Source organism: Apodemus sylvaticus, chromosome 8 (genome assembly GCF_947179515.1).
Source record: "Apodemus sylvaticus chromosome 8, mApoSyl1.1, whole genome shotgun sequence".
In the NCBI taxonomy this organism is placed as follows: Eukaryota; Metazoa; Chordata; class Mammalia; order Rodentia; family Muridae; genus Apodemus; species Apodemus sylvaticus.
This window is the reverse complement of record NC_067479.1, coordinates 29,879,389-29,906,176: the sequence shown is the minus strand read 5'-3', so window position 1 is coordinate 29,906,176 and position 26,788 is coordinate 29,879,389. Positions and strand designations below refer to the sequence as shown.

The following is a 26,788-nucleotide window of genomic DNA, read 5'->3' as shown; positions in this document are numbered from 1 at the left end:
GATGAACCTTGACCTGCCTTGAAGATTTTTGTACCTGGTTTAGATGTAACCTCTCCAAGCCCCTATCATCTGTGTGGCTTTCTGTCAACTGCTCTTTACACTGTAGCCAGTGTGCCATAGTGAACAGTAGCTGTTCTGGTTTCCAGAAATTTGGGATATTAACCTTTGAGTTGTGATGGGAGATCCAGTTTTCCATATTGCTACAGTGCTACTACTGTGTTCCTTAGGGTTAACTTTTCAGTTTTCAGTCCTTCCTCATTTCATAATTTAGTAAGTTACAGATAACTATCATTAATGTAAACCTTCCTGGTTGAAATTTCTATCTGCATGCATGCTCTTACTTGTACATTATTTCTTATTGAATGTATAAAGGCTAATATGGATCATTCAGAGGCATTTATGTTCATTCTCTTTGCTAATTTTGTTGGCTGAAGTAATGCTTCAGTCAGCAAAATGCCTGTAGTGCAATTATGAAGACCTTATTTTGAAATCCAGCACACATGTAAAAATAAAAAGCAAGATCCTGTACATTGAAGACATTACAGATGGGAGATACACAGGTCTTTAGAGCTATCTTGTTAGCGAGTAGACAATTGTTGAAGTGTAAATTTATTAAGAGAAAGTAATGTGGAGAGCAAAGGAGATAAACACCTCCAAACTCTGTATCTCACAATATGCATGCACATTTGTACTGACAAACATATATTAAACGACATACACATATACATACATACACATACATGCACACACACACATACACACACACACACACACACACACATACACACACACACATTGTTTTAAGAAAGAATTCATTTTTTCAGAATCCTAACTGAAAGGTCTAAGGATTTTCATGGTTCTTGTTTTATTACAAGTGCTTCACCATTTCTCTTAAATTTCTAAAAATTATTGTATCCTACTTTAATCTAATCATACTATGCATAATATATATGATTAAATATTAAATTCCCTTTAATCTTTAATTGAGAAAAGTAATTGGTCTTGCTCTGTGTGGCCTCTTGGTGTTACTCTAATATTTTAATATGCACAAAAATGCTTATTATACAATTTAAGTTTTAAGCTAATTTGCTTTACATGGACTGAACTTTATTTTGCTGATTTATCACACTAGAAAAGAAAATATTCTTTTTAATCTAGTCAGTTTTCTTAACTGTAGTTGTTCTATTGCTAGAGGTGGCTTTGCACAAAATGAGGAGGTTAATTTCCTGTTGTAGATACTATGTTAGATATTAGGAAAGGGTTGATGAATCTTTGCTTTGTAAGTCATGCAAGTTAGGATGCTATTATGTACAGAAATGACTCCAGATGAGATGGTGTACTAGCACTAGCAGTCTGTGCTATCTTTCATATATATATATATACATACATACATATATATATATAATATTTAGCATATATTTGTGTATATATACATATATTATATATATATATATATGTATATATATATATATAATGTCTTCCGATTTATAAGGACAAATTATGCAGCTGTCATCTTGGCTTTTAATCATTTCAATCTGGTAGCTGGTACAAACGGCATATCAAAGAATACTTCCATATACTCCGCTTATTGGCAAAGTTCAGTGCAGAAAGAGAATATTGAGAATTAGAGAAAAACTAAGTCAAATGAATAAACGGGATAATTTATGCAAAAATTTGTACAAAAATAGTTTTTAGTATTTTAGTCATTTTAAAGCTTGAGTTCAATTGATTTGCAATGGAAACATTCTATCAGATTGATATATGGGAAGTGTGGTTGTTAAAGATGTAGTAAGATAAAAGGTTGGTATATAAGTGTCACAAACATTCCTTTGTGACATGGAAAAGGTAGTGATTTTCCCCATAATAGGGTGGTGAGGAAAATAAAAACAAAGAAGCATATCTAGACTATGGTGTAGAATGGGGCCAGATAGATTTCATAAAAGAATGGATAATCAATATTCTGTGAGAGTAGTTAGGATGGGTGGATGAGTCTTAGATTTATGCATGAGAAACTAGATATTAGGTTGGGTCTTTACTTAGGAAGACAATAAAAGTCTTAAAAGGTTGTATTATTCTATTTCACTTGTGTTAAATCCCAGATGGCTAATGAAGGCAGAGTTGAAGTCTACAGTAGTTGAGAGGACATATAAAGAAAGATAGATAAAAATCTATTCTTTATAGAGCTTAGTGGTAGATATCAAAACTCAAAATGTATGACTAGCTACAATATAGCATTCAGATTTTCTATCTATAAGCTGTGGGGGTCAAAGGAACTGCAACTTTGGGAAGTAGAATGCATTAACATTAAAAAGTAGGCAATTACAAAAAAATGAAAACTTCTGAGAATCCAAGAAAGATGTCAATGAGATTATTTTTGTCATCATTTTGAAAGTCATTTGTTTCTTTTCCATTTGGAAAAAATGTAAAACATGTTGGAGATTGACTATAGGTAGAGTCTAGAGAAGGTACATGCTGATGAATGAGTACATTGTGGAAGTAAAATTACAGAAAGCATAAAAACCGTGTGTGTGTGTATATACATGTGTATGTGTGTATGTGTGTGAGAGATTGTGTGTGTGTGTGTGTTTGTGTGTATGTGTGTGACATTCTCTGTGCTTCTTCCCTGTGATTAACAAATCCTGATTTTGAAGTGACTTGCTTTTTGCCACTTTGTTTCCTTTTCATAAGATATTTTACTGGTGGCCAAAATTTTTACAGAAAACAGACTGCTTATTTCACTGCTATCTGACGAGTTGACATTTTCCCATTTGGGACAAAGGTTTCAGACCCTGCTATCTTTTGCTGCATTGCTCTGACAAACACAAAGAGCCTCTGTTAATATATTTATAACTGCATTTCAAAGCAAGAATTATTTTTAAGATATAAAGGTAATAAATATTTCTTTACATTAAAACTTTAAATGTACCTCAATTCTTACTTTTTTTGTTACTAGATTTAACTATGTTCTTCTAAATAGAGATACTATACAATTTCTGTATTGAAGAAATTCTGGCCATTATATTTTTGGTGAAGGGAGTGAGTTTAATTATATTATGCACACAGAGACAGAGTTATAGCCGCATTATTGTATGTCTTTCTTAAGAATCAATAAACTCCAGTTGAACCAGCACCATTTGTTGAAAATGCTGTCATCTTTCCACTGGATGGTTTTTGTCGAAGATCAAGTGATCATAGGTGTGTGGGTTCATTTCTGGGTCTTCAAATCTATTCCATTGATCTTCCTGTCTGTCTCTGTACCAATACCATGCAGATTTTATCTCTTCTGCTTTGTAGTACAGTTTAAGGTAAAGGATGGCTATTCTTGAGAAATTCTTTTATTATTGAGGATAGTTTTCACTATCCTAGGTTTTTTGTTATTTCAAATGAATTTGAAAATTGTTTTTTCTAACTCTATGAAGAATTGAGTTGGAATTTTGATGGGGATGGCATTGAATCTGTAGATTGCTTTCTACAACATGACCATTTTTACTATATTAATCCTGCCCATCTATGAGCATGGGAGAGCTTTCCATCTTTTGAGATCTTCAATTTCTTTCTTCAGAGACTTGAAGTTCTTGTCATACAAATCTTTCACTTGCTTGGTTAGGGTCACACCAAGATATTTTATATTATTTGGGAATTGTGTGAAGGGTTTCTATCCCCTAATTTCTTTCTCTATTGGTTTATCATTTGATAAACATTCGTATTGAGTTTATATCCAGTCACTTTGGAGAAGTCGTTTATCAGGTTTAGGAGTTCTCTGGTGGCATTTTTGGGATCATTTTAGTATACTATCATTTAATCTGCAATTAGTGATATTTTGACTTCTTCCTTTCTAATTTGTTTCCCTTGACCTCCTTGTGTTTTCTAATTGCTCTGGCAAGGACTTAGAGTAGAATATTGAACAGGTAGGGATAGAGTGGACAGACTTGTCTAGTTTCTGATTTTAGTGAGATTGCTTCATGTTTCTCTCCATTTAGTTTGATGTTGGCTACTGGTTTGCTGTATATTGCTTTTTCTCTGTCTAGGTATGGGCTCAATTGGAGTTCAGCTGGTAGAAGAATGCAAATCAATCCATACTTATCTCCTTGTACAAAGCTCAAGTCCAAGTGGTTCAAGACCATCCACATAAAGCCAGATGCACTGAAACTAATAGAAGAGAAAGTAGGGAAAAGCCTCACATACCTGGACACAGAGAAAAAGTTCCTGAAGGTAACAACAATGGCCAATGCTCTAAGATCAAGAATTGACAAATGGGACCTCATGAAATTGCAAAGCTCCTGCAAGACACAGGACACTGTTGATAGGACAAAAATGGCCTCCAACAGATTGGGAAAAGATATTTACCAATCCTGCATTTGATAGAAGGCTAATATCCAATATATACAAAGAACTCAAGAAATCAGACTCTAGATGATGAAATAACCCTATTAAAAATGGGGTGCAGAGCTAAACAAAGAATTCTCAACTGAGGTATACCAAATGGCTGCGAAGCACCTAAAGAAATGCTCAACATCCTTAGTCATCAGGGGAATGCAAATCAGAACAACCCTGAGATTCCACCTCACACCAGTCAGAATGGCTAAGATCAAAAACTCAGGAGACAGAAGATCTTGGTGAGGATGTGGAGAAAGAGGAACACTCTTTCATTGTTGGTGGGATTGCAACCTGGTGTAGGTCCTTTGGTAATTTTTAGAAGGGGGAACAAAATACTAATGTCAACAAATATGGAGACAAAGTATGGAGCCGAGACTAAAGGAAAAGCCATCCAGAGACTGCCCTACCTGGGGATCCATCCCATATACAGTCACCAAAATCAGATACTAGTGTAGATGCCAAGAAGTATATGCTGAGAGAAGCCTGTTATAGCTGTATCCTGAGAAGCTCTGCCAGAGCCTGACATACGCAGAGATGGATGCTGGAAGCCAGCCATTGAACTGACCCTAGGATTCCCCCATGGAGGGGTTATAGAAAGGACTGGAGGAGCTGAAGGGTTTTGCAACCTCATAGGATGAACAATAATATCAACTAACCAGAGCTCCCATTGTATACATAAAAACAACCAAGGAGTACACTTGGAGGGACCCATGGCTCTAGCCATATATGTAGCAGAGGAAGGCCTTGTCAGGCATCAATGGGAAAAGAGGCCCTTGGTCTTGTGAAGGTTCAAAGCTCCAGAGTAGAGAAATGCAATGGCAGAGAGGTTCAAATGGATGGATAGGTGGGTGGGGTTTTCCCTCATAGAAGTAGGAGGAGGGGGATGGGATGGGGCTTTGGGGGGGAATTGGGAATGAGGATACACTTGAAATGTAAACAAATAAAATATCCAATTTATAAAAAAGAATCAATAAACTCAGGATGATAATTTCTAGTTCAATCTATTTTCTTGCAAAAATCATGATATCCTTGTTCTTAATAGAGGAGTAGTATTCAATTGTGTAAATGAGCCATATTTTCTGTATCCTTTCTTCCACTGTAGGACATCTGGGTTATTTCCAGTTTCTGGCTATCACAAATGTCATCCTGAGTGAGGTAACTCAGAAACAAAAGGACATGCATGCTATGTACTCACTAATAAGTGGATAGTGGCCAAAGAAGAACACAATACTCAGCATACAATCCACAGAACTGGAGAAAGTTAACAAGCTGAAGAGCCCAAGTGAGGATACCTCAATCCCACTTGGGAGAGAAAAGAAAGCAATCACAGGGGGCCGAGGGAGGGAGGGAGCTGGGTGAGAAAGGGGACAGGGAGGGGAAAATGGGAATATGTTCAGGTATTAGGGGTGGGAAATAGGATTGAAGCCCTGAGGGCCAATAGAAAAAATGGAAACAGGCAACACTTGGAGGGAGGAGGTGGGAGGAACCTCTAAAATGTACCAGAGATCTGGGAGGTGAGAGACTCTCAGAAATCAAAGGGACAGGCTTTAGAGGAAATGCCCTACAGTTAGTAGGAAGAAGAAACTTGGAGACTCCACCTCCAGTAGAAAGATAGGACATCAAATTGAGTGCTGGGGTTGCCATCCCACAGTCAAAAATTTTGACCCAGCATTGTTCCTGTCTGAAAGAACTGCAGGGGCAAAATGGAGGGCTGGGGTTGCCATCCCACAGTCAAAAATTCTGACCCAGCATTGTTCTTGTCTGAAAGAACTGCAGGGGTAAAAATGGAGAAGAGACAAAGAGAAAGAAGGTCCAGTGACAGGCCCAACTAGGGATCTATCTCAAGGTGAGACTCCAAGGCCTGACACTATTACTGTTACTATGGTGTGCAAACAGGAGGCTAGCATGAATGCCCTCTGAAAGGCCTAACAAACAGCTGAAAAAGTCTGATGCAGATATTTAAATCCAATCAATGGACAGAAGCTGGGGACTCTTGTGGTTGAATTAGGGAAATACTGGAAGAAGCCAAGGAGGAAGACAAGCAATCTCAACTAACCTGAAACCCAAGATCTCTCAGACACTGAGCCACCAATCAAGCAGCCTACACCAGCAGATATGAGGCCCCTGATACATATACAGCAGTGGACTGCCTGGTCTGGCCTCTGTGAGAGAAGATACACCTAATCCTCTAAAGACTTGTGGCCCCAGGGAGTGAGAAAGTGTGATGGAAGGGTGGTAGTGAGGGGGTAGAGACATCCTCTTGGAGATGGGGATGAGGAAGGAGGTATAGAATTATAGGATGAGCAATTGTCAGAGGTTGAACCAGAAGGGGGATAAAGACTGGCCTGTAAAAAAATGATTAAAGAATAAATAAAAAATAAAAGAAAATGAAAAAGTCAGGTTTATTATGCTTAGCTTGTTTTGCCTTTTTAAGATAAAAATTACTGGGTATCAAACTCTACGTATCTCAAAACTGAAATTAGACAAATTTAATACCCATGATAGGGAAAATTGTGTCACTATACTGAAGTCAAAAGAACAGTATTTTATCTACTGAACATGCTAACAAAGTTGATTCCTATTCACTAATTTACAAATGATTCTGTGGTAGATAATATGCTCACAACATTTAATACTGTGGTCATTATCTAAGGTAACTAATACTAAATCTCTCTCCCGTACATTATTAAAATTTTATTTTACGATATAAAAAAAAAGAATCAGTTAGATTCATTATTAGGAATTTCTGACTAAATGTCTTGAAAAAATAAACATTATGTGATCAATGAAACAAAGCCTGTCTACAGATGCTCAAGCAGTTTAATAATTTTTCGTAACAAGATGAGATTTCGTGATCACTTCTTAGGACACTTCTGTTTGGAAGTATGGTCCCTCCATTTAAGCATCTCTCCTTCTGTTTCCATTAATATTTATGTTGAGTGTTCTTGTATGAGTTTATGTATAGTATCTACATGTGAATGGATGCTCTAGAAGGCCAGGAAGTGGTGTCAGATCACCAGGGACTGTAGCTACAGGTGGTTGTAAGCCACCGCTGTGCATGCTAAGAATGGAACCTGGAACCTCAAAAAGAAGAATTACAGCCTTCTTCTACCACCCTGCATCTCTGGTCCCTATAAATTCACTTTAAGGTCATATAGGAGAAGTACAAACATACACCTACAAGTGCGTATCTCCGTGATATTTTATTGTTTGCCTAGTACTGAGAGTCAAACTAAAGACCCTGAACATGTAAGGCAGTGTTGTGCCACTGGCCTATGCTTCTAGCGCTGTTTGAACTTTTAAATGTACATAGTATAAATGCATATATCTGTGCATATTGTAAACGTGGTGTTGAAGCCAAGTAAAAATCAGTAAGAAATTTGTTAAAGAATATGAAAGTACACTTTTAAATTTCAAACCAACATACTCACTCCATTTTGAAAAAAGAATAAAGCAAAAATAAATAAAATCAAATTTAATTTAATTTAGGGGCTGGAGAGATGACTCAGTGGTTGAGAGTACTGACTGCTCTTCAAAAGGTCCTGAGTTCAAATCCCAGCAACCACATGGTGGCTCACATCTGTAATGAGCTCTGATGCCCTCTTCTGGTGTGTCTGAAAAAAACTACATTTATTATTTTCTGTTTCACAGAACAGTCGACATATTTAGTATTACCTGTGCTATTTCGTTTAATGTAAGGAAATACTGATTAGTCTGCATATTACAAACTTAGTATGACAAAATGTCTTGGTCATTGATAATTCAGAAGTATAATTGTGATTTTCAACTTTTACATGTGGCCTGGCGTTCTAGTAGTTTTGCTAAGGTTTTAACATTTTCTGAACATCCCTTATAGTTTACACTATTTTAATTGTTGCAGTAGCAATTGTAATTGCTTCTCTGGTGAGGCAATTTTCACCAGTGTCATCTGGCATGGACTTTTGTTCTACTTGACTTAGAATCTTAATATTTAAAGCTTTCGCACTAGTCTGAAACTCAACATATTACTACATCTGGGAAAGCTTTTCTCCTGAATGTTCTACTGATGAGCCTTTGTAACCAAGGATGAGGACCTAACTCTCAAAGAAAAATCTGCTTTCTGTTTGTCCTATGCTAGAGAAGGCTGTGATTGATTGCTGTTTAAAACAAAGGTTGTTTTTATGAGGGCACAATCCCCACCAAAAAATTCCTGTGTGGCAGAATAAATGTTGATATGTGGAAAAAATATGAAATCTGTTAAATGTAGCACTTATTTAAAATAATAGAATTCATTCGTGGAAGATAACTATGTATCTTTTTCTTTCATTTTGTTATTTCATATTAGCTTTCCTGTTGTAAAGTTAAATAATTGAGTTTATATCAGTATAAGCTATTGCATTTCATTACCGTATTTTCAACATTTTTGCTGTTTGTGAAACTTACTATATGTTTTCTATTTTTTCTGAAACTCATTTTTACTACTTGTGTTCTCTCTTAAAAGCCATATTGTCTCCAGGAAATTTACATTCTCATTGTATTCTCCATGCCAAATTATAATAACATACTTCATAACAGCACGGGGCCATTCATAATTAATAAAGAATATCAGAATGGATCTTCTCTTGTTCCCATAAAAACTTAGTAAACACAGAAGCATCCAATACATTTAGCAATATAAAAACATGAAAGTGTATACCACTTTCATGGCCAACTTAGGGTGGGTAAGTGCTTTATGAATAAAGAATAATATTTTCAATATAGCTTAACAATTTTATTCGCTAATCTTTAATCACTATTTGTGAAATATAAATCATTGTTTTTGTTAGTGTGTGTTGATTTTAAACAGTGTTTATTTTATTTAATATTAATTATTTTGTTTATTTACATCTAGGCCCTTGTTGCTTTAAGTCTTTTTTACTATAATTACAGATTATACCACCAAGTATAGTGTATTATTGCTTTTCATCATAGAATTTTGAAGGTAGTTGACAAACAGGATTACAGAAACAACCACAAAAGTATTTTAAGGTTGTATGATTTACTCATTACTTAAATAATATTTTCCCATATTTATTTACATTCATAATAAATATCTGTATAAATATCCTATAGATATTTTTACTATTACGTTTATGAAAACTTTGGTGTTTTCCTTCATACAAAATTTGCATACAGTTCAGGATAGTCTTTCAAATGCTATCCAGCTATTCATTTGATATTAACTATTTACATAATACTAACTATATCACAGTTGGATTATTCAAATGCTTCCTCTCCCTTCTTTTAAAAGATAGTTCCTTGAACAACTAATTCAATTACTTTTCAAAGTAATGTTTTTAATTAGAAATATTGGAAATAGACCTACCTGAAGACCTAGCTATACCACTCTTGGACATATAGAAAAAGATGCCATACCATGCCAAAAGGGCCCATGATCTACTACGTTCATAGCACCCTTATTTATGATAGCTAGAAACCAATTGTCCCACAATAGATGGATACAGAAAATGTGGTTCATTTACACAATGGAATACTATACAGCTATTAAGAATGAGGATGCCATGAATTTTCCAGGCAAATGGATGAAAGTAGAAAATATTACCCTGAGTGAGGTATATCAGACTCAAAAGGACATGTGTGGTATGTACTCACTAATAGGTTGATACTAGCTAAAAAAGTACAGAATAGCCAGATACAGTGCACAGAACTGAAGAAGGTTAACAAACTGAGGGAAAGTGAGGATGGCTGAATCCCACTTCGGAGGGAGAAAAAAGCAATCCAATTACAGGGGCAGAGGAATGGAGGGACCTCGGTGGGAGAGGGTATGGGAAGGGGGAAAAGGGGAAGATGACAAGGAATTGTGTGGAATTGGGGGTGGGGTATAGGAGTTAAGTCCGAAGTGCAAGCAGAAAGACTAAAAAGAGGCAAACTTGGGAGGGAGAAGATAGTGAAGTCTCCAGGATGTGCCTGATATCTGGGAGGTTAGAGCCTCTCGGGGATCAAAGGGAGGGACCTTAGATGAAATGCCCTACAGTGGGGAGAGGGAACTTGTACAGCCCACCTCCAGCAGAAAGACAGGGCATCAAGCAGAGGAATGGGATTGCCATCCCACAGTCAAAATCTCTGACCCAGAATTGTTCCTGTCGGAAAGAACTTCAGGGAGAAAAATGGAGAAGACACTGAGGGAAAGGAGGTCCAGTGACTTGCCCAAACTGGGATCCATCTCAAGGGCAGGCTTCAAGGTCTAACACCATTACTGATATTATTTATGGTGTGCTTACAGACAGAAGCCGAGCATGGCTGCCTTTAGTGACGCCAAACAAGTAGCTAACAGAGACAAATAGATAATTACACCCAATTGTTTGAAGTCAGGGACACCTGTTGTCGAAATAGGGAAAGACTGGAAGACAAGGAGGAGGGCGACCTCATAGGAAGAGTAGTAATCTTAACAAACCTGGACCCAGAGATCTCTCTGTCTGAGCCATCAACCATACAGCATATACCAGCTGATACAAGGCCCCAACACAGACACAGCAGAGGATTTCCTGGTCTGGCCTCAGTGAGAGAAAATACACCTAACCCTGGAGAGACTTGAGGCCCCTGGGAATGGAAAGGTCTTGAGGTAAGTGTGGGATGTGTGCGAAGGGGTGGGAACATCCTCTTGGAGAAGGGGAAGGAGGAATGGGATGAGGAACTGTCCGAAGGCAGAATAGGAGAGGGAAAATGACTGAATTGTAAAAAATGATTAAAGATGAAAAAGAAGAGAAGTGCTTTTTCATTTAACATTTTCAATACCATATAATTGTGTGCTTTAATATTGTGTAAACTGTGCAGACTTTATAGACTCATATAATATACATATCAATGAATATTATACATATATGTCTGCACGTATTCAAGCATGTTTGTGTGCAAGTGTGTGTGTGTGTGTGTGGTGTGTGTATGTGTGTGTGTGTGTGTAAGTGTATCTACAAGTCAGGAAAACAAAAATAAGAGTCAAAATGAGACAGAAACAAGTAAAATGGAAATTTTCTAATAGGATTACAATTACTTCAGCATTACTTAGTATTTTGAATCTATTATTATCTTTCTCCTCAGATTGTTGCTAAATAGTTGCAGTGATATGTGGTCCAAACCTTTCTACTATTTTCCGTTAAAGTAGCTTTATATTTATGATTTATGAGATTTTGGTTATTTAGTTTATTTTAATCATCTACCATTACCTATGGAAAATACTACATATCTTAAATTATTAAGGTAGCAGCACACACAAAAATAAATAAATATATATGACACACATGATTAAATACACATAAAATATTTTCAGACATAATTAACATAAAGGCTTGAATTAACATAAAATCTAATATGAACAAACCTGTACACCAAATTGTTAGAAACTAATTCTTTCAGATCATTGTAATAGCTTACAGAAAGGCTTAGACATACTCTTAACCTTTGTAAACTCACAAAGGCTTTAAATCATAGATTCGATTAAAATACTTTCTTTTTCAAATTTGCCCATTGTTAAAGATGAAGTCATCTAGCATTCCACAGCCCATGTTTCCTCTGGTAGAAGAATTCATGTGCCTGCATCATGGATTTTTCAAACAATCCGAGCTCTAGGCCTCCGTCACTTCTCACACAGAAAATCAATGCATATTACACAGAAATGCCACATATATTAAAGTTAATACTTTTTGGAAAGCTTTCAAAATTGTTAGACTCAAAAGTATAGTTCTAATTTTCCAAATTGGGAAACAACATACTTATGGGTATAGTAGTAGATCTCTCTCTCTCTCTCTCTCTCTCTCTGTGTGTGTGTGTGTGTGTGTGTGTGTGTGTGTGTGTGTTTATATCCTACCAGCTTGGGGTTTTACGAAAGCCAGATATTCTTCTAGGTGTGGGAACTCTAACAACTTAACACCATTGAGTTCATTTATCTCTGTGTACTAAGTACTGAAAACTAATGTTTGTGGTTTTATTATCAGAAACATTGTATGTAAAGGACATTTAATGGAATGGTATTAATTCCCAGCAGTAATAGAAATGTAAGTTCCACTTATATTTAGACAAAATAAAAAAAAATGTCCTCTTTCATCTTAAGCATTTGTTGTTAGAAAGAATACATAAAATTATGAACACATTTCTCTTATTTCAAAGATGGGCATTAAAGGATAAACACACAATATGTTTATGCCTACCAGGAATTACAATAGTTAAAAGACTTTGATTAATAACATTAAATAAGGAATACATAATCATTATTTCCCATTATGAGTAATTACAGTTTCACTAAGTAGGAGAAATCTATAGAATGATAAAATGATATTAATTCAAGATACTTATATAGTTTAGGAAGTAAAGACATTTGTCATCAAGAAACGACCTGAGTTAGCTCCCCTGAACTCACATGGTGAGAACAGAGAGTCAATTCCGGCAAATCCTCCTCTGATCTAATGCACACATGTTGTAGTACATGGATAAATATGAACACATGCACACATATTCACATACAAAATAGATTAGTATTAAACACAAAAATATAAACCCTTATGTAATGTGGAGTCCAGAGAACAATCTGCGAGTTGAATTAATGATTTTCTGATATATCAATTTAATGAAAATATATTGGAAAAATGTTTATACATTTCTGATGATAGGAGAGGAGAGGAAAGGAGAGGAAGGGAGAGGAGAGGAGAGGACTAGAAAGAAAAGACATGGTATCCAAAGAAAGCACCTTATCAGAATCTTAGCCATAATCTTCTCTGTTACTCTCCAACCCTTTTCCAATAAATAATATCACAATATAGATGGGGCAGCCTAAAAATAAATGTTAACTTCCCACTGAACTTTAAAATTCTTCCGTTTTTAACCTTCCAAGTCCTGGGATTATAAGAAAGAGCCAAAAAGTCTGGTATATTTTTGATAAGTCTTGAATACCAATTTACCTTCGAAATTCCCACATTTCAACAAATAGTGAAACTGGGTTAGTATTAATGGAAAGCTTAAAAAAACATAATAAATCCATCAATCATTTTCCAATGGTTTCTATCCTCTAACCTATCATTGGTCACTCTTATCATTGTCTTTGACCACCATTACTGGGGATATAGTCCTCCAGAACACCTAGTGTCAAAAGGAAATGCTGATATTTTAGAAATATTCAGTACTAGGTATAACAATATATTCATTGTCTTCTTACCTAAATACACGTCTCCTTTACCTTAAAAAGCTTTGTGTCAAAGCAAACCCTTACAATTTATTGAGAGGAAGTATCCATAAATCAATTGACCCTAATTTTAGACCCTAATTACTGTCAATAGCTAAATGAAAGACAGCTGTTCCCTTATAAACTTCAGTTGCTTTCCAATTTTGGCATAGAAATATTTTAATTTTCCAGTTATAATGTTTGTCATAGACCTCAACTCACTTTTATGAGTTCATAGATTCTTACTTTCCCTGAGTTTTAAAATTTCTTATTTTACACTCTTCCTGCTATGTTTGTATAGTGGTTTGTATCTGCACAAATGTGATGAGTGAATGGTAAAGCCTTGGTCTCCTTTGATAGTATACCTGCACCTACAATTTCACAGAGCATTTCAGCAGTCTATTCTAATTTTAAATTGCTTCTTTAATAATAACAGATATTATACATTCTAGGTAAATATGCTGTGTATAGATCAGTCTTGTACTCTTACAAAGCTAGATTATAGGTTGATCAGGTGAAACTAATGATTTCTCTTCACAAAATCTAACTCAAAGCATTGTGATACTTCCATCTCATTGCTTGAAGTTGCTAAGGTATGTAGTTCGAGTTAAAAATGGTTATTGAATATTGTGTATATTCAATATTGAATATTGTGTATATATATATACCCATCCAAGATGAGATATAGATCTATGATGCTTCACCCATAATTTTTTATGACCTTAACCTAATATAGATATAGTACCTCATTAAACTCCTGAAATGCTATAAAATAATTAAAACCTTGTTGTAATGTTGGGTGAAAATACAGTGGTTTTTTTTTTTTTTTTTAGTATACTGCACATATTGAAATAGCAGCTCTCAAAATCACCTGTGGTGGAAGCAGTGGCAATCTTATGAAGGCAAGGAGCATACTCAGGTCGCTGCATCTCCGCTGCATGTCATACTTGACCCACATCATTAATGCATGGAAAATGGTCTCTTCATCAGGAACATTGACATCATCGCTAGCAAGTAGTTTATGGAGCTCTTCAGCTGGAAGGAGTAAAAACTCTTGGTTTCTGATTACTTCCATTATGTTTTCCTGTGGGGAGAAAAGATCTTGGCATGAATTCTGCTTCACTCCTATGTAGCTGGCAAAGCATCTCAGAGAAAAATGTGAAAAGCAGTCAGTAACCTTTGTTCTCATTATAACATAATCCTTGAGACTCATCCTTTGGAAACAAGAAGCTGTTAAGAAGAAAGCATTGTAATTGTAATTGAAGTGTAAATGTATCTGAGACAGCAGAGATCTTGTAATAACTGGAGGATTATAATGCACAGCTTTGTTATGCAGAATGTACTCAGTGATTAAATGTTAAAAGTTTCAAGTGTACTACTTATGTAAGATTTAGCAAATATGAAAAGAATAACATTTCACCCTTTCAAAGACTCAAATGCACATACACACATCAGAAAATGGCAATACATTACAAAGAGAAATAGAAAACAAGATAGCCTTGTTGTTTATTTGGAAGGAGAAGAAAGACAGCTGTGAAACCATATTTGCCATAAAATCATAGGATCTCTACTCACCATTCTTTCTTATAATTGCTTTCTCTTATTACTTCATTTAATCTTTGGATTAAATGGTTGCTGTTGCTGTTGTTTGTGTTTTTAATTATTAGTTATGATAAAATTAGTTCTTACTTTTATTCAGGTTGCAAAAATATTAAGATTCATAAGCATATAGCAAGACATGGTCTTGGAGTTAATATACTCATTTCAAAGAACCATCTCTAAATAATGGGATCCACCTGAGAAGATGAATAAATGAGATTTGACAGGTTCTACTTAGACCTCCTAACTCAGTAATACAATAGGGCCTTGGATACTTTATTTTAAAAAACCTATTGGCAATGATATTAAAATCCAAACGATAAAATAAATTAAAGAAAAGACTTATACAGATTATACAGAACATTTGAAAGTTAGCAATCTGAATTATCCTTTATTATTTGAGCAACTGTAAAAGATGATAATGTGTTTTGATCAATTCCATCTCTCCATTATTCTTGTTCTCCATTATTGAAGAATAGGCAACATTTCAATATCCCTATCCCTGAAGAAAAATTACTTTCCAAGTACCATTAGCCATTGAGTTTGGCTTAATTTTGATTCCTATTTACTTTCATTCAGCTTCTGTTTTCTCCCAATTTATCTCCCTCTGTCTACTCTGAGCTTCTTAGTTAAATATCCTATAATAAAACAACACGGTTTTAAATGAGTATACCATCTTTGAGGTTTTCTTTTAGGACTCCTTAAAATTTTAGTTTCAATGGTGTGATGCCTTCTAAATATAATTAATTTATTTTCTTACTTCCATTGAAGTTGATAAATTACTTAGTCTTCCTTCTATCATTTTATTTACATGTCATCATATACTCGCTCCAGTATTTAAAATGGCATTCAGTAACCTTGTTTCCCTTGTTCCTGTCGCACATCAAGATTTAATTCAAGAAGTCAAAAGTTGTCATGCTCATACACAGTCCCAATAGTTGGTTTTTGAACTCAGGATGATCAAGAAGTTAGCTACATTGTTTGTAAACTGACTAGGATTGGTTTCATGAGACCCTGTCACAATCCATTCATAAGTAGGTAAACAAGCATGTATGTATGTATCTCTGTGTGTGTGTGTGTGTGTGTGTGTGTGTGTGGTGTTTATCTGAATAAACTCAAAAACTACCTCTCTATCTTTTAGCCAAATATTCAGTCAACTTTGTGGAGCTAACATCCAATAGATCTCACAAAACATGACCCCCTCCAGACATCCCATAGTAGTTGCTAAAGAACAGCCTAAGTTTTGCTGTGGTTGTGCAACTAAACATGTACACGATGGGTGGAGTTTGGGTACAGAGTCTGAGAGTATAGACAAAGCCGCTTTCTTATTTGTACAGCCTGTCGAGCTATTACAAAACCCCAGGTTCAGCCTTCAGTGTAAATGTTTTTACAAATAACAAAATACCTTACAAACGTGCATAATGGTCAGCATCGAAGTGAAGTCATATATGAGGTAATCAAGGAAAGTGAAGCTAGATATTAACAGCTATGACTCCTAACTGATTGTTCTTTTGTGGTTAGCTGTCCTAGAGACTACAAAAGTTGTCCCCTCTATATCAAAATCAATTGTAGTTTGGCATTTGTCTATGAATGAGAAATTAAAAAAAAGTCTTTATCTCATTCTTCTTTTCCACCTTTCTGTATCATGAAAAAACATAAAATAGAGATCTGAGCCATCATGATATAGAAGATAGAAATGGTTATCTAACAAAATAAAGACACAATCTACTCCATCATTGTGAATTAAAACATTGTTTAAATCCACAAAATTAAAAACTGTTCTATCGGTGTTCTGTTCAGAAACTTTCTCCCTGTACCGATGTCCTCAAGGGTCTTCCCCAGTTTCTTTTCTATTAGCTTCAGAGTGTCTGGCTTTATGTGGAGGTCCTTGATCCATTTGGATTTGAGCTTAGTACGAGGAGAGAAGGATGGATCAATTCGCATTCTTCTGCATGCTGACCTCCAGTTGAACCAGCACCATTTGTTGAAAAGGCTATCTTTTTTCCATTGGATGTTTTCAGCCCCTTTGTCGAGGATCAAGTAAGTGGCCATAGATGTGTGGGTTCTAAGAGCAAGAATTGACAAATGGGACCTTATAAAATTACAAAGTTTCTGTAAGGCAAAGGACACCATCAAGAGGACAAATCAGCAACCAACAAATTGGGAAAAGATCTTCACCAATCCTACATCAGATAGAGGGCTAATATCCAATATATATAAAGAACTCAAGAAGTTAGACACCAGAAAACCAAACAACCCTATTAAAAATGGGGTACAGAGTTAAAAAAAGAATTCTCACCTGAAGAACTTCGGATGGCGGAGAAGCATCTTAAAAAATGCTCAACTTCATTAGTCATCAGGGAAATGCAAATCAAAACAACCCTGAGATTTCACCTTACACCAGTCAGAATGGCTAAGATTAAAAATTCAGGAGACAGCAGGTGTTGGAGAGGGTGTGGAGAAAGAGGAACACTCCTCCACTGCTGGTGGGGTTGCAAATTGGTACAACCACTCTGGAAATCAGTTTGGTGGTTCCTCCGAAAACTGGGCACCTCATTCCCAGAAGATCCTGCTATACCACTCCTGGGCATATACCCAGAGGATTCCCCACCATGTAATAAGGATACATGCTCTACTATGTTCATAGCAGCCCTATTTATAATTGCCAGATCCTGGAAAGAACCCAGGTATCCCTCAACAGAAGAGTGGGTGCAAAAAATGTGGTACATCTACACAATGGAGTACTATTCAGCCATTAGAAACAATGAATTCATGAAATTCTTAGGCAAATGGATGGAGCTAGAGAACATCATACTAAGTGAGGTAACCCAGACTCAAAAGGTGAATCATGGTATGCACTCACTAATAAGTGGATATTAACCTAGAAACCTGGAATACCCAAAACATAATCTACACATCAAATGAGGTACAAGAAGAAAGGAAGAGTGGCCCCTTGTACTGGAAAGACTCAGTGAAGCAGTATTCAGCAAAACCAGAACGGGGAAGTGGGAAGGGGTGGGTGGGAGGCCAGGGGGAGAGAAGGGGGCTTACGGGTCTTTCTGGGAGTGGGGGGGGGCTAGGAAAGGGGAAATCACTTGAAATGTAAATAAAAAATATATCGAAGAAAAAAAAAAGAAAAAAGAAGAAAAAAAACTGTTCTATCCACTTTTCCATTTATAAAGCACACTCGAATCTCTCTTTGGAGGAATCTCTGAGTTGTTTTTCTTTGCTATATCCCTTGACCAAATCCTTTTCTTGAAGATGACAAGAACAAAAAATTACCCATTATGTAACTTAGGGGTCTAATCACAGGAGTCTTATTACTGCACAGTGTAATACCTTAACTTATGAAACCCTGGGAGACTGGAAAGATGGCTTAGAGGTTAAAAACATTGACTCCTTCCAGAGGTCCCAAGTTCAATTCCCAGCAACCACGTGGCTGTTGGCTCACAACCATCTGTAATGAGATCTGAAGCCCTCTTCTGGTGTGTCTGAAGACAGCTACAGTGTAGTGTACTCATACATAAAATAAGTAAATCTTAAAAAGGAAAAGTCTGAAGCAGTGCTACGGAGACAGAGGCAGGCTGATTTCTGTGAGTTCAAGGCCAGCTCTGGTCTACAGAGCTAGTTCTTGGATAGTCAAGGCTACACAAACAAACCTGCCCCCGAAAACAAACAACAAACAAACAAAAAACTTATGAAACCCTGGACTTTAGATCATAGCATAGCCCAGGCTGACCATGAACTTGATATCCTACTGATTCTGCCTAGTTCAGCAAATTCTACTGGAATGTGTCACCACACCCGAATGAGATTGCAACCCAATAGGAAGAACAAGAGTGTCAACTAATCTGAACCCCTCAGAACTCCCAGAAAATAAACCAAACACCAAGAGGTCATTTGTGGCCTCGGGTACAGGTGTAGCATAGGACTACCTTATCTGGACTCAGTGGGAGAGGATAAGATTAATCTTGTAGAGACTTGATGCTCCAGGGAAGAAGGATTCTGATAGGGGTGAGATAGACTGGTGGAGGTGTACGCTCTCAGAGGCGTTGGAGGGGGGAGAGGATGGGATGAAGAACTCAGGGAAGAGAGAGGAGGGCAACTTTTGGAATGTAAATAAAATAATTTAATGACAAAATACAAGATCTTGATATTATATATATATATTGAATAGGGCAACTAATGATATATGATGAAAAATACCTGTAGTAGCTGTACAAAGTAGTCAAGAGCTAATGTGCCATACAATTCTTCCATTAAAAGCAGAAAGCCTATGGTGTGTGGTGTACATTTGTGATACAGAGATTCCAAGTTTGCCTTTCTTCTTGCCACCTCCTCCCATAGTTTTTGAGATAAATCCAAAGAGGACAGATGAAACATTTCATAAATAATTGTAAAAAAAAAAAAAAAAAAAAAACATGCTCAAAGTAGAAGTCTCTAAAACGCCAACATGACTCCTGTAGTAAAATGAGACTTAGAGAATAAAAATAGACAAGATACAATAGTAAGGTATTAACCAGACGTGATCATTTATCTGATGAATGTGAATCTTCATATTAGGCTCAAGCCATATATAAATTTGCAAGAACTCTGGATCAGGAATCACTTATATTTCTGTGCTGGAAGTATCTTCAACTTCAACGATATGTTTTTAACCCCTGCTTTCAGGCCATATGCTATTTATTTACACAAACTATATCAAAATAAAAAGTATCAATAAATTAATATATCTCTAATATTGGACATCACAGAATAGCAGATTCAATTTTCTTGAAAATTATTTTACCTTCTTGTCTCTTCTGGAATTTGAAAATATTTTATAAATATTATATAACTATTTACTGGATTAATATATTATGTATTTTGAACATTATTACTACCAGATATCTATGAAGAGGTGAAGAAAGAAAATCACAGTTTAGAGCAATTTAGAAAGCAATTTTGTTCTTTTTGCATTTTCTTTTACTCAAAAATGTCTGCCATTATTAAACTATACCCAAAATTGTATCGTTATACTGTAGGTATAAAATAAAGAACACAATAAAAATCACTCTGTGAAACACTTACTGGTGTCTGTCATAAAGATTTTGTTCGAGGCATATTTCATTATATTTTATAGTGTCCTCTTTATGATGACCCTTGGGGAAATTTCTTACAGGACTTAGTAGCAAGAATAATTGCACTTCTCCTGAGTAAATTGCTTTTCCTTTATCATGGATGCTGTAAATTATGAAATTGATCAGATTTCTCTTTTTATTTAGCCTCTAGGAAACTTAGAGTCAGATTGAAATCCATCTGGCAGGAGGGATACAGCCTTTTATAGTTTGATTTCTTTTCTGACAGATCTGGTAATAGTTTCATTTACTATCACTATAGACACATTTTCTTTTCTCATAGACTTGTTTCTAATTCAGCTAAAATTCATATAATTTTGTATCTTTGTAAATCCTACTAAGATTTTTGCAAACTTAATGCATGACAGAAAATATCCTGTAATATTGGTGGGTTTTGAGACCTCATATTAGGTATTGCAGCTTGTGTTATAAGCCTATATCAATTAATATATATATATATATATTCATATAGAAAGGTTCTAAAATTCACTTTGTTCCCCTGCTCTCTCTACTGAGTCTCCATTCAATCTTATTTTTCCTGAAGTGCTTCTGCAAAAATTGCAATTTATTTCCTGGATGGTTTTAAATAAGGATGTTTGGTTTATCAGGTTATATAAATTTAAAACAAGTTTCCTTATATTTTATACACTAAGATCATATGGAAAGTCATGAAAGACTGTATTTTCTATGGCATCTTTATATTTTATACAAAGCTTTTAGAGTCTTATATCTGGTGCTGGTTAATTGATAAGGAAAGGGGAAAAGTGAATTTTAAACAAAATTGTCATCATTTTATACTTAAAGTTTATTATCTGAAAGTGGTCATAAACAAATGGGCTCAGAAGATATGATAAAATTTTAAACTAGTACATGGCAGATTATGTAATATGAAGTATTGGGCAGCTGATTGACATTATTGTGGAAAAAACACTGAAAATATATTTTACATCAGCTTATTTGATCACGTTAATACTAAAATTTGACATTTGTGTCAAACAAAACCACATACACAAACACATTGTAAATAATGTTCAAATACTTAACGCAAAAATATTTTTGGCATCAGGTATATGATGCTACTGTACCATCAAAGTTAAAATGAACCTGGGGATGTGGTTTCATGTAAGGTCTGCAATTTTCATCCCAATGCTACAAAGAAAAAAAATCACAAAAATAGATAATAAATACCCAGAAATATCTAAACAGTATTTTTGTTTTACATTTTTGCTTATTCTTCATTATACTTTTGTAAACATAAATAAACATCAATAGTATTATGAGTGGAGAAAGAGGAACACTCCTTCACTGCTGGTGGGATTGTAAGATGGTACAACCACTATGGAAATCAGTCTGGCGGTTCCTAAGAAAACTGAACACGACACTTCTGGAGGACCATGCTATACCTCTCCTGGGCATATACCCAGAGAATTTCTCAGCATGCAATAAGGACACATGCTCCACTATGTTCATAGCAGCCTTATTTATAATAGCCAAAAGCTGGAAAGAACCCATATATCCCTCAATGGAGGAACGGATACAGAAAATGTGGTATATATACACAATGGAGTACTATTCAGGAATTAAAAACAATGAATTTATGATTTTTTTTAGGCAAATGGTTGGAACTGGAAAATATCATCCTAAGTGAGATAACGCAATCACAAAAGAATACACATGGAATGCAATCATTGATAAGTGGATATTAATTAGCCCTGAAGCTCTGAATACTGAAGATACAATTAGCATATCAAACGATTCCCATGAAGAAGGAAGAAGAGCGCCCTAATCTTGGAAAGGCTTGATCCAGCATTGTAGGGGAGTACCAGGACAGAGAAAAGGGAGGGGGAAAGATAGGAGAGTGGATCGAGAGAAGAGGACTTATGGGACATATTGGGGGGGGGGACTGGGAAAAGGGAAAGCTTTTGGATTGTAAACAAAGAATGTAGAAAATAAAAATATATATTAAAAAAAAGAGTGTCCTACCTGGGGATTCATCCTATAAACAGTCACCAAACCCCAAAACTACTATGGATGACAAGAAGTGCGTACTGAAGGGACACAATAAAAAAAATAGATTTTTGAAATCACTTTTCTATGCCATCATAAAATATTTGCTGAACATTAGGAATAACATTAGGTTAAGAAGAATAAAGTAGATCCTGAGTGGTAGAGCTGCCTCATTGGTTAATAGCACTGGCTGTTGTGGTAGTGTGCATATATATGGCCTCCACAGACAAATGTGTTTGCCTTCTTAGCCCAATGGGGGTGGTAGTTTTAGGAGAGGTCGCTTTGTTGGAGTGGGTGTGACTTTGTTGGAGGAAGTGTGTCACTTGGGGGTGGCTGTGATGCCTTAGTCAGATGATCAAATTCAGGTTCAGTGACTCATTGTCTTTTCTACTCCCTGCAGATCAAGATGTAAGAACTGGAATCCCTTCTCCAGCTCCATGTCTGCTGCCTGCATGCCCATGCTTCCCACCTAACCTCTGAACTGTAAGCCGGCACCAATTAAATGTTTTCCTTTATAAGAATGCAGATACTTACACCCAGCCATTGAAATGAAGTCAGGGACCCCTATGGCTAAATTAGGGGAAGGATTGAAGAACCTGAAGGGGAGAGTGACCCTGTAGAGAAACCAGCAGTATCAACTAACCCAGACCCCCAGGGAGCTACCAGAGCCTAAGTCTAAAACCAAAAGCATGGATGGACCAGTCTGAGGCCCCTGGCACATATATAGCAGAGGTCTGCCTGTCTGGCCTCAGAAGATAAGCTTTATCCTGGAGAGACTTGATACCCCAGAGAAGGGGGAGGTCTTGTGGGGAGCACCTTCTCAGATTCAAGTAGGGGAGGAATGGGATGAGGATCTGTGGGAGGGCAGATGGGCACAACCACTAAAATGTAAATAAACTAAACTAAACGAAACGAAACTAAAATATGCCATAGTCATGTTGTATGTTCAGAGCAATCAGAAACCCTAATTAAGAAAGCTATAAAGCCTAAGGATTCATGTTTCTTACTTTAAAAATCATCAATTTAATATTAAGAGGTAGTTAAAATATGTAAAGAAATAGTATATATATATATATATATATATATATCTTATTGTTCAAACATTTCCAACTTAAATTTTATTAATAGTTAATCAAGGCTCTGATCCTAAAAATTCAAGCTATACATTATATATTACTGTGATTAACTTAAGATATCATCTCTCCATTGAAAGTTCTACTGCACTCAAACTCAATTTTTTCACATTTCCTATTATTTATTCATACTATTAACACTTTCTAGCCATTGATGCAAATTGTGTCGTAGGGTACTTAATAGTTTTGTAAAAGTGCAGTATATGTATTATAAAGTATAGGAGTATGTAGTATTCATTCACTCAAAATTATTAAAGCTATTTTATCAAAGATGATCTCTTCTGAAGCTTGTACTGCCAAAAAAAAAAAGTACTGTTCTATAGGTGAAGCATAAAATATGACTATTTGTTGAGATTTAATACATATACATGAAAAATGTCAAACATGGGTGTAGTATCATAGTATTTTAAATTCATAATGTTTTTAACCTCTGAGGAAACCTTTAAATGGCTTATATTGGTATGATTCAACATTTCCAAGAGCAAGATTGAACTTTCAATCCCTTTACTTCGAAGCATTACCTTTCTTCTGTACCTTGGAGACAAGGTTTCTCCCTTCTGTGACTGGAGACACAAAAGTAATTATGGGCCAATGTTATAGCTTTTCAGAGGTCACAGGTCACAACTCTTGGTGATTCTCTTGGCATCTCTATCTTTCCTTATAATGAGCCCAATCTATGTTTAAAACATTACTTTAATATTGTTACCATTAAGATTTTGTTATCAAGATTCTAACCTTTTCACATTTTGAAAATGCTTATTTTTCCCCCATGGGATTTGGGTTGTTTGTCATCCTTAACTTTGAATAAAGATGTCAAAGGTCAGTTTTACTAAACTCCTGCACACTGCCTTAGAATTTCAGAGTGACTGGAAATTCAAGATATTTCCACACCTTGTCCCTTTGATGGCATTCTGAGCTCAGAGGAGCTCAGATATATTCATGCTGTTGTTCAAGTCAGGACTTGAATGAAAGTTGCATTTCATCCATCCTGTAACCTCACACTTTATTAAGTAAACTACACAACCTTTATCTATCTAACTGTTGGGTGCTTCTCCTCTGTAACTATAATTCCAGGTACTGCCTTGATCTGATTTGTGCAGCAGCCATACACTTCAGTCTGGACTGCTGACCTTAGTAAGTTCTTGGTGCTTCTGAGTCCCACAGTGTGCTCTGATGATTGTGGCCATTTTCCTCTGGAGATCTGTGCAATCCGTAGATCTCAGCATTGCCACTCATTGACAAAATAACCTTAAGTATATGTGCTTCTGATATGAAGAAGAGACTTTAAAACAAACTATCCAATGACGTTGTTGGCCTTCCTGTGGAATCCATATCATCTTTGGTTACCCATTCCCTCAATTCTTTCCCCAACTCTTCTACAAGACTCCCACAGCTCCATCTAAGGTTTGGCTATGGGTCTCTGCATCTGTTTCCATTTTCCTTCTTGGTGGAGCCTCTCAGAAAATATTTCTGCTAGGATCCTGTCTGAAAGCAGAACAGTATCATTTAATAGTGTCAGCAATTAATTCTTGCCATGGAATGGGTCTCGATTTGGGCCAGCCATTGCGTGGATATTCCCTCAATCTCTGCTCTGTCTTTGTTTCTGCATGTTTTGTAGGTGGAACATGTTCTGAGTCTAAGGCTTTGTGGGTGAGTGGCTATGTCCTTCCATCCACTGGGAGCCCTGCCTGGCTACATAAAGTGGCCTCTTCAGACTCTGTATCCCCCAGTGCTGAGTCACCCACATAGATTTCTTGGAGACCCTGCACTCCTCCTAGGTCTCTGTCAGTCCTTGAGATTTCACCCCAACTACAATTCTGTTTCTTTGTCTGCTGCTTTCCCTAATCCCAATCCCCACCACCACTATGATCCCCCCTCTGCATCTACTTTCACACCCAGTTCCTTCCCTCCATCCACCTCTGATATCTATTTCATTTCGACTTTTGAGACACATTCAGACATCCTTTCTTGGGCCCTCCTTGTTATCGGGTTTCTTTGTGTCAGTAGATTGTAGCATTGCTATTCTATATTTTATGGCTAATATTCACTTACAAGTGAGAACATACCATTCATGTCCCTTTGGGTCTCAGATACCTCACTCAGGATGACATTTTTTTTCTAGTTCCATCCATTTGCCTGCAAAATTCATGATGTCTTTTTTTAAACTTGTATTTCTTTTCTTTCCCCCTTTTATTTGACATTTTCTTTATTTATATTTCAAATGTTATCCCATTTCCAGGTCTCCCCTCCAGAAACCCCCTATCCCATTCCCCCTGACCCTGCCACTATGAGTGTGCTACCCAGTATTCTGCTAACAGTATTCAAATGAAGATATATAACTCTCAGTTTCTCCTGCACTATGTCTGCCTGGATGCTGCCATGCTCCTCCCATGATGATGATAGATTGAATTTATGAACCTCTAAGCCAGCCTCAATTAAATGTCCTTTATAAACCTTGTGTTTGTCATGGTGTCCCTTCACAGCAGTAAAACCCTAACTAAGACCCAGGAGTGATATAACTGGGTCTTGAGGTAGAATTCTTCTAAATTTTCTGAGATGCTGTCAAATTTATTTCCAGAGTGGTTGTACAAATTTGCAGGTCACCATCAATGGAGGAGAGTTTCCTTTGTTTTACTTCCTCACTAGCACATTCTGCTCCTTGATATATTGATGTTAGCCATTCAGATGGGTATAAGGTAAAATCTCAGAGAAGATTTTGTTTGAATTTCCTGATGACAAAGGCTGTTGAAAATTTCTCTAAATTTTTATCTGCCATTAGAAATTCCTCTATTGACAATTCTGTTTACTTCTGTACACAGATTTTAATTGGGTTATTTGGGATGTTGGTATCTAACTTCTTGAGTTCTTTATATATTTTGGATATTAGGATTATGTAATATGTAGGGTTAGAGATACCTTTTTCCAGTCAGTAGGCTGTTCTTTTGTTCTATTGCTGATGTCTTTTGCCTTACAGAAGCTTTTCAGTTTCATAAGATCCCATTTGCTAATTATTGATCTTAGTTCCTGAGCTAAAGGTGTCTTATTCAGGAAGTTATATCTTGTACCAATGAGGCACAGGATATTTTGTAATATCTATTTTATTAGATTCACTTTATCTGGTCTTAAAGTCTTTGATCCACTTGGACTTTACTTTTCTTCAGGATAATAAATATGAATCTATTTTCATTCTTTTACCTGCAGACATCCAGTTAGAGCAGAAACATTTGTTGAAGATGCTCTCCCTTTTCCACTGTATAGTTTTTGCTTCTTTGTCAAAAATCAAATGTTCACAGGTGTGTGAGTTTATTTCTGGGTCTTTGATTTGTTTCCATAATCAACCTGTCTGTTTCTATTATAATACCATG

At 36.1% G+C, this 26,788-nt stretch overlaps 1 protein-coding gene across 2 annotated transcripts in view; it reads right to left on the bottom strand.

Annotated features, from left to right (window-relative positions):
• Window positions 1-26,788, bottom strand: part of Klhl1 (kelch like family member 1) — a 441,438-nt gene that overhangs the window by 194,072 nt on the left and 220,578 nt on the right. For both annotated transcript variants that reach the window (XM_052190812.1, XM_052190813.1), the window contains one exon: window positions 14,439-14,651. In XM_052190812.1, the coding sequence (XP_052046772.1) occupies window positions 14,439-14,651 (213 nt within the window). The remainder of the gene's footprint in view (window positions 1-14,438; window positions 14,652-26,788) is intronic.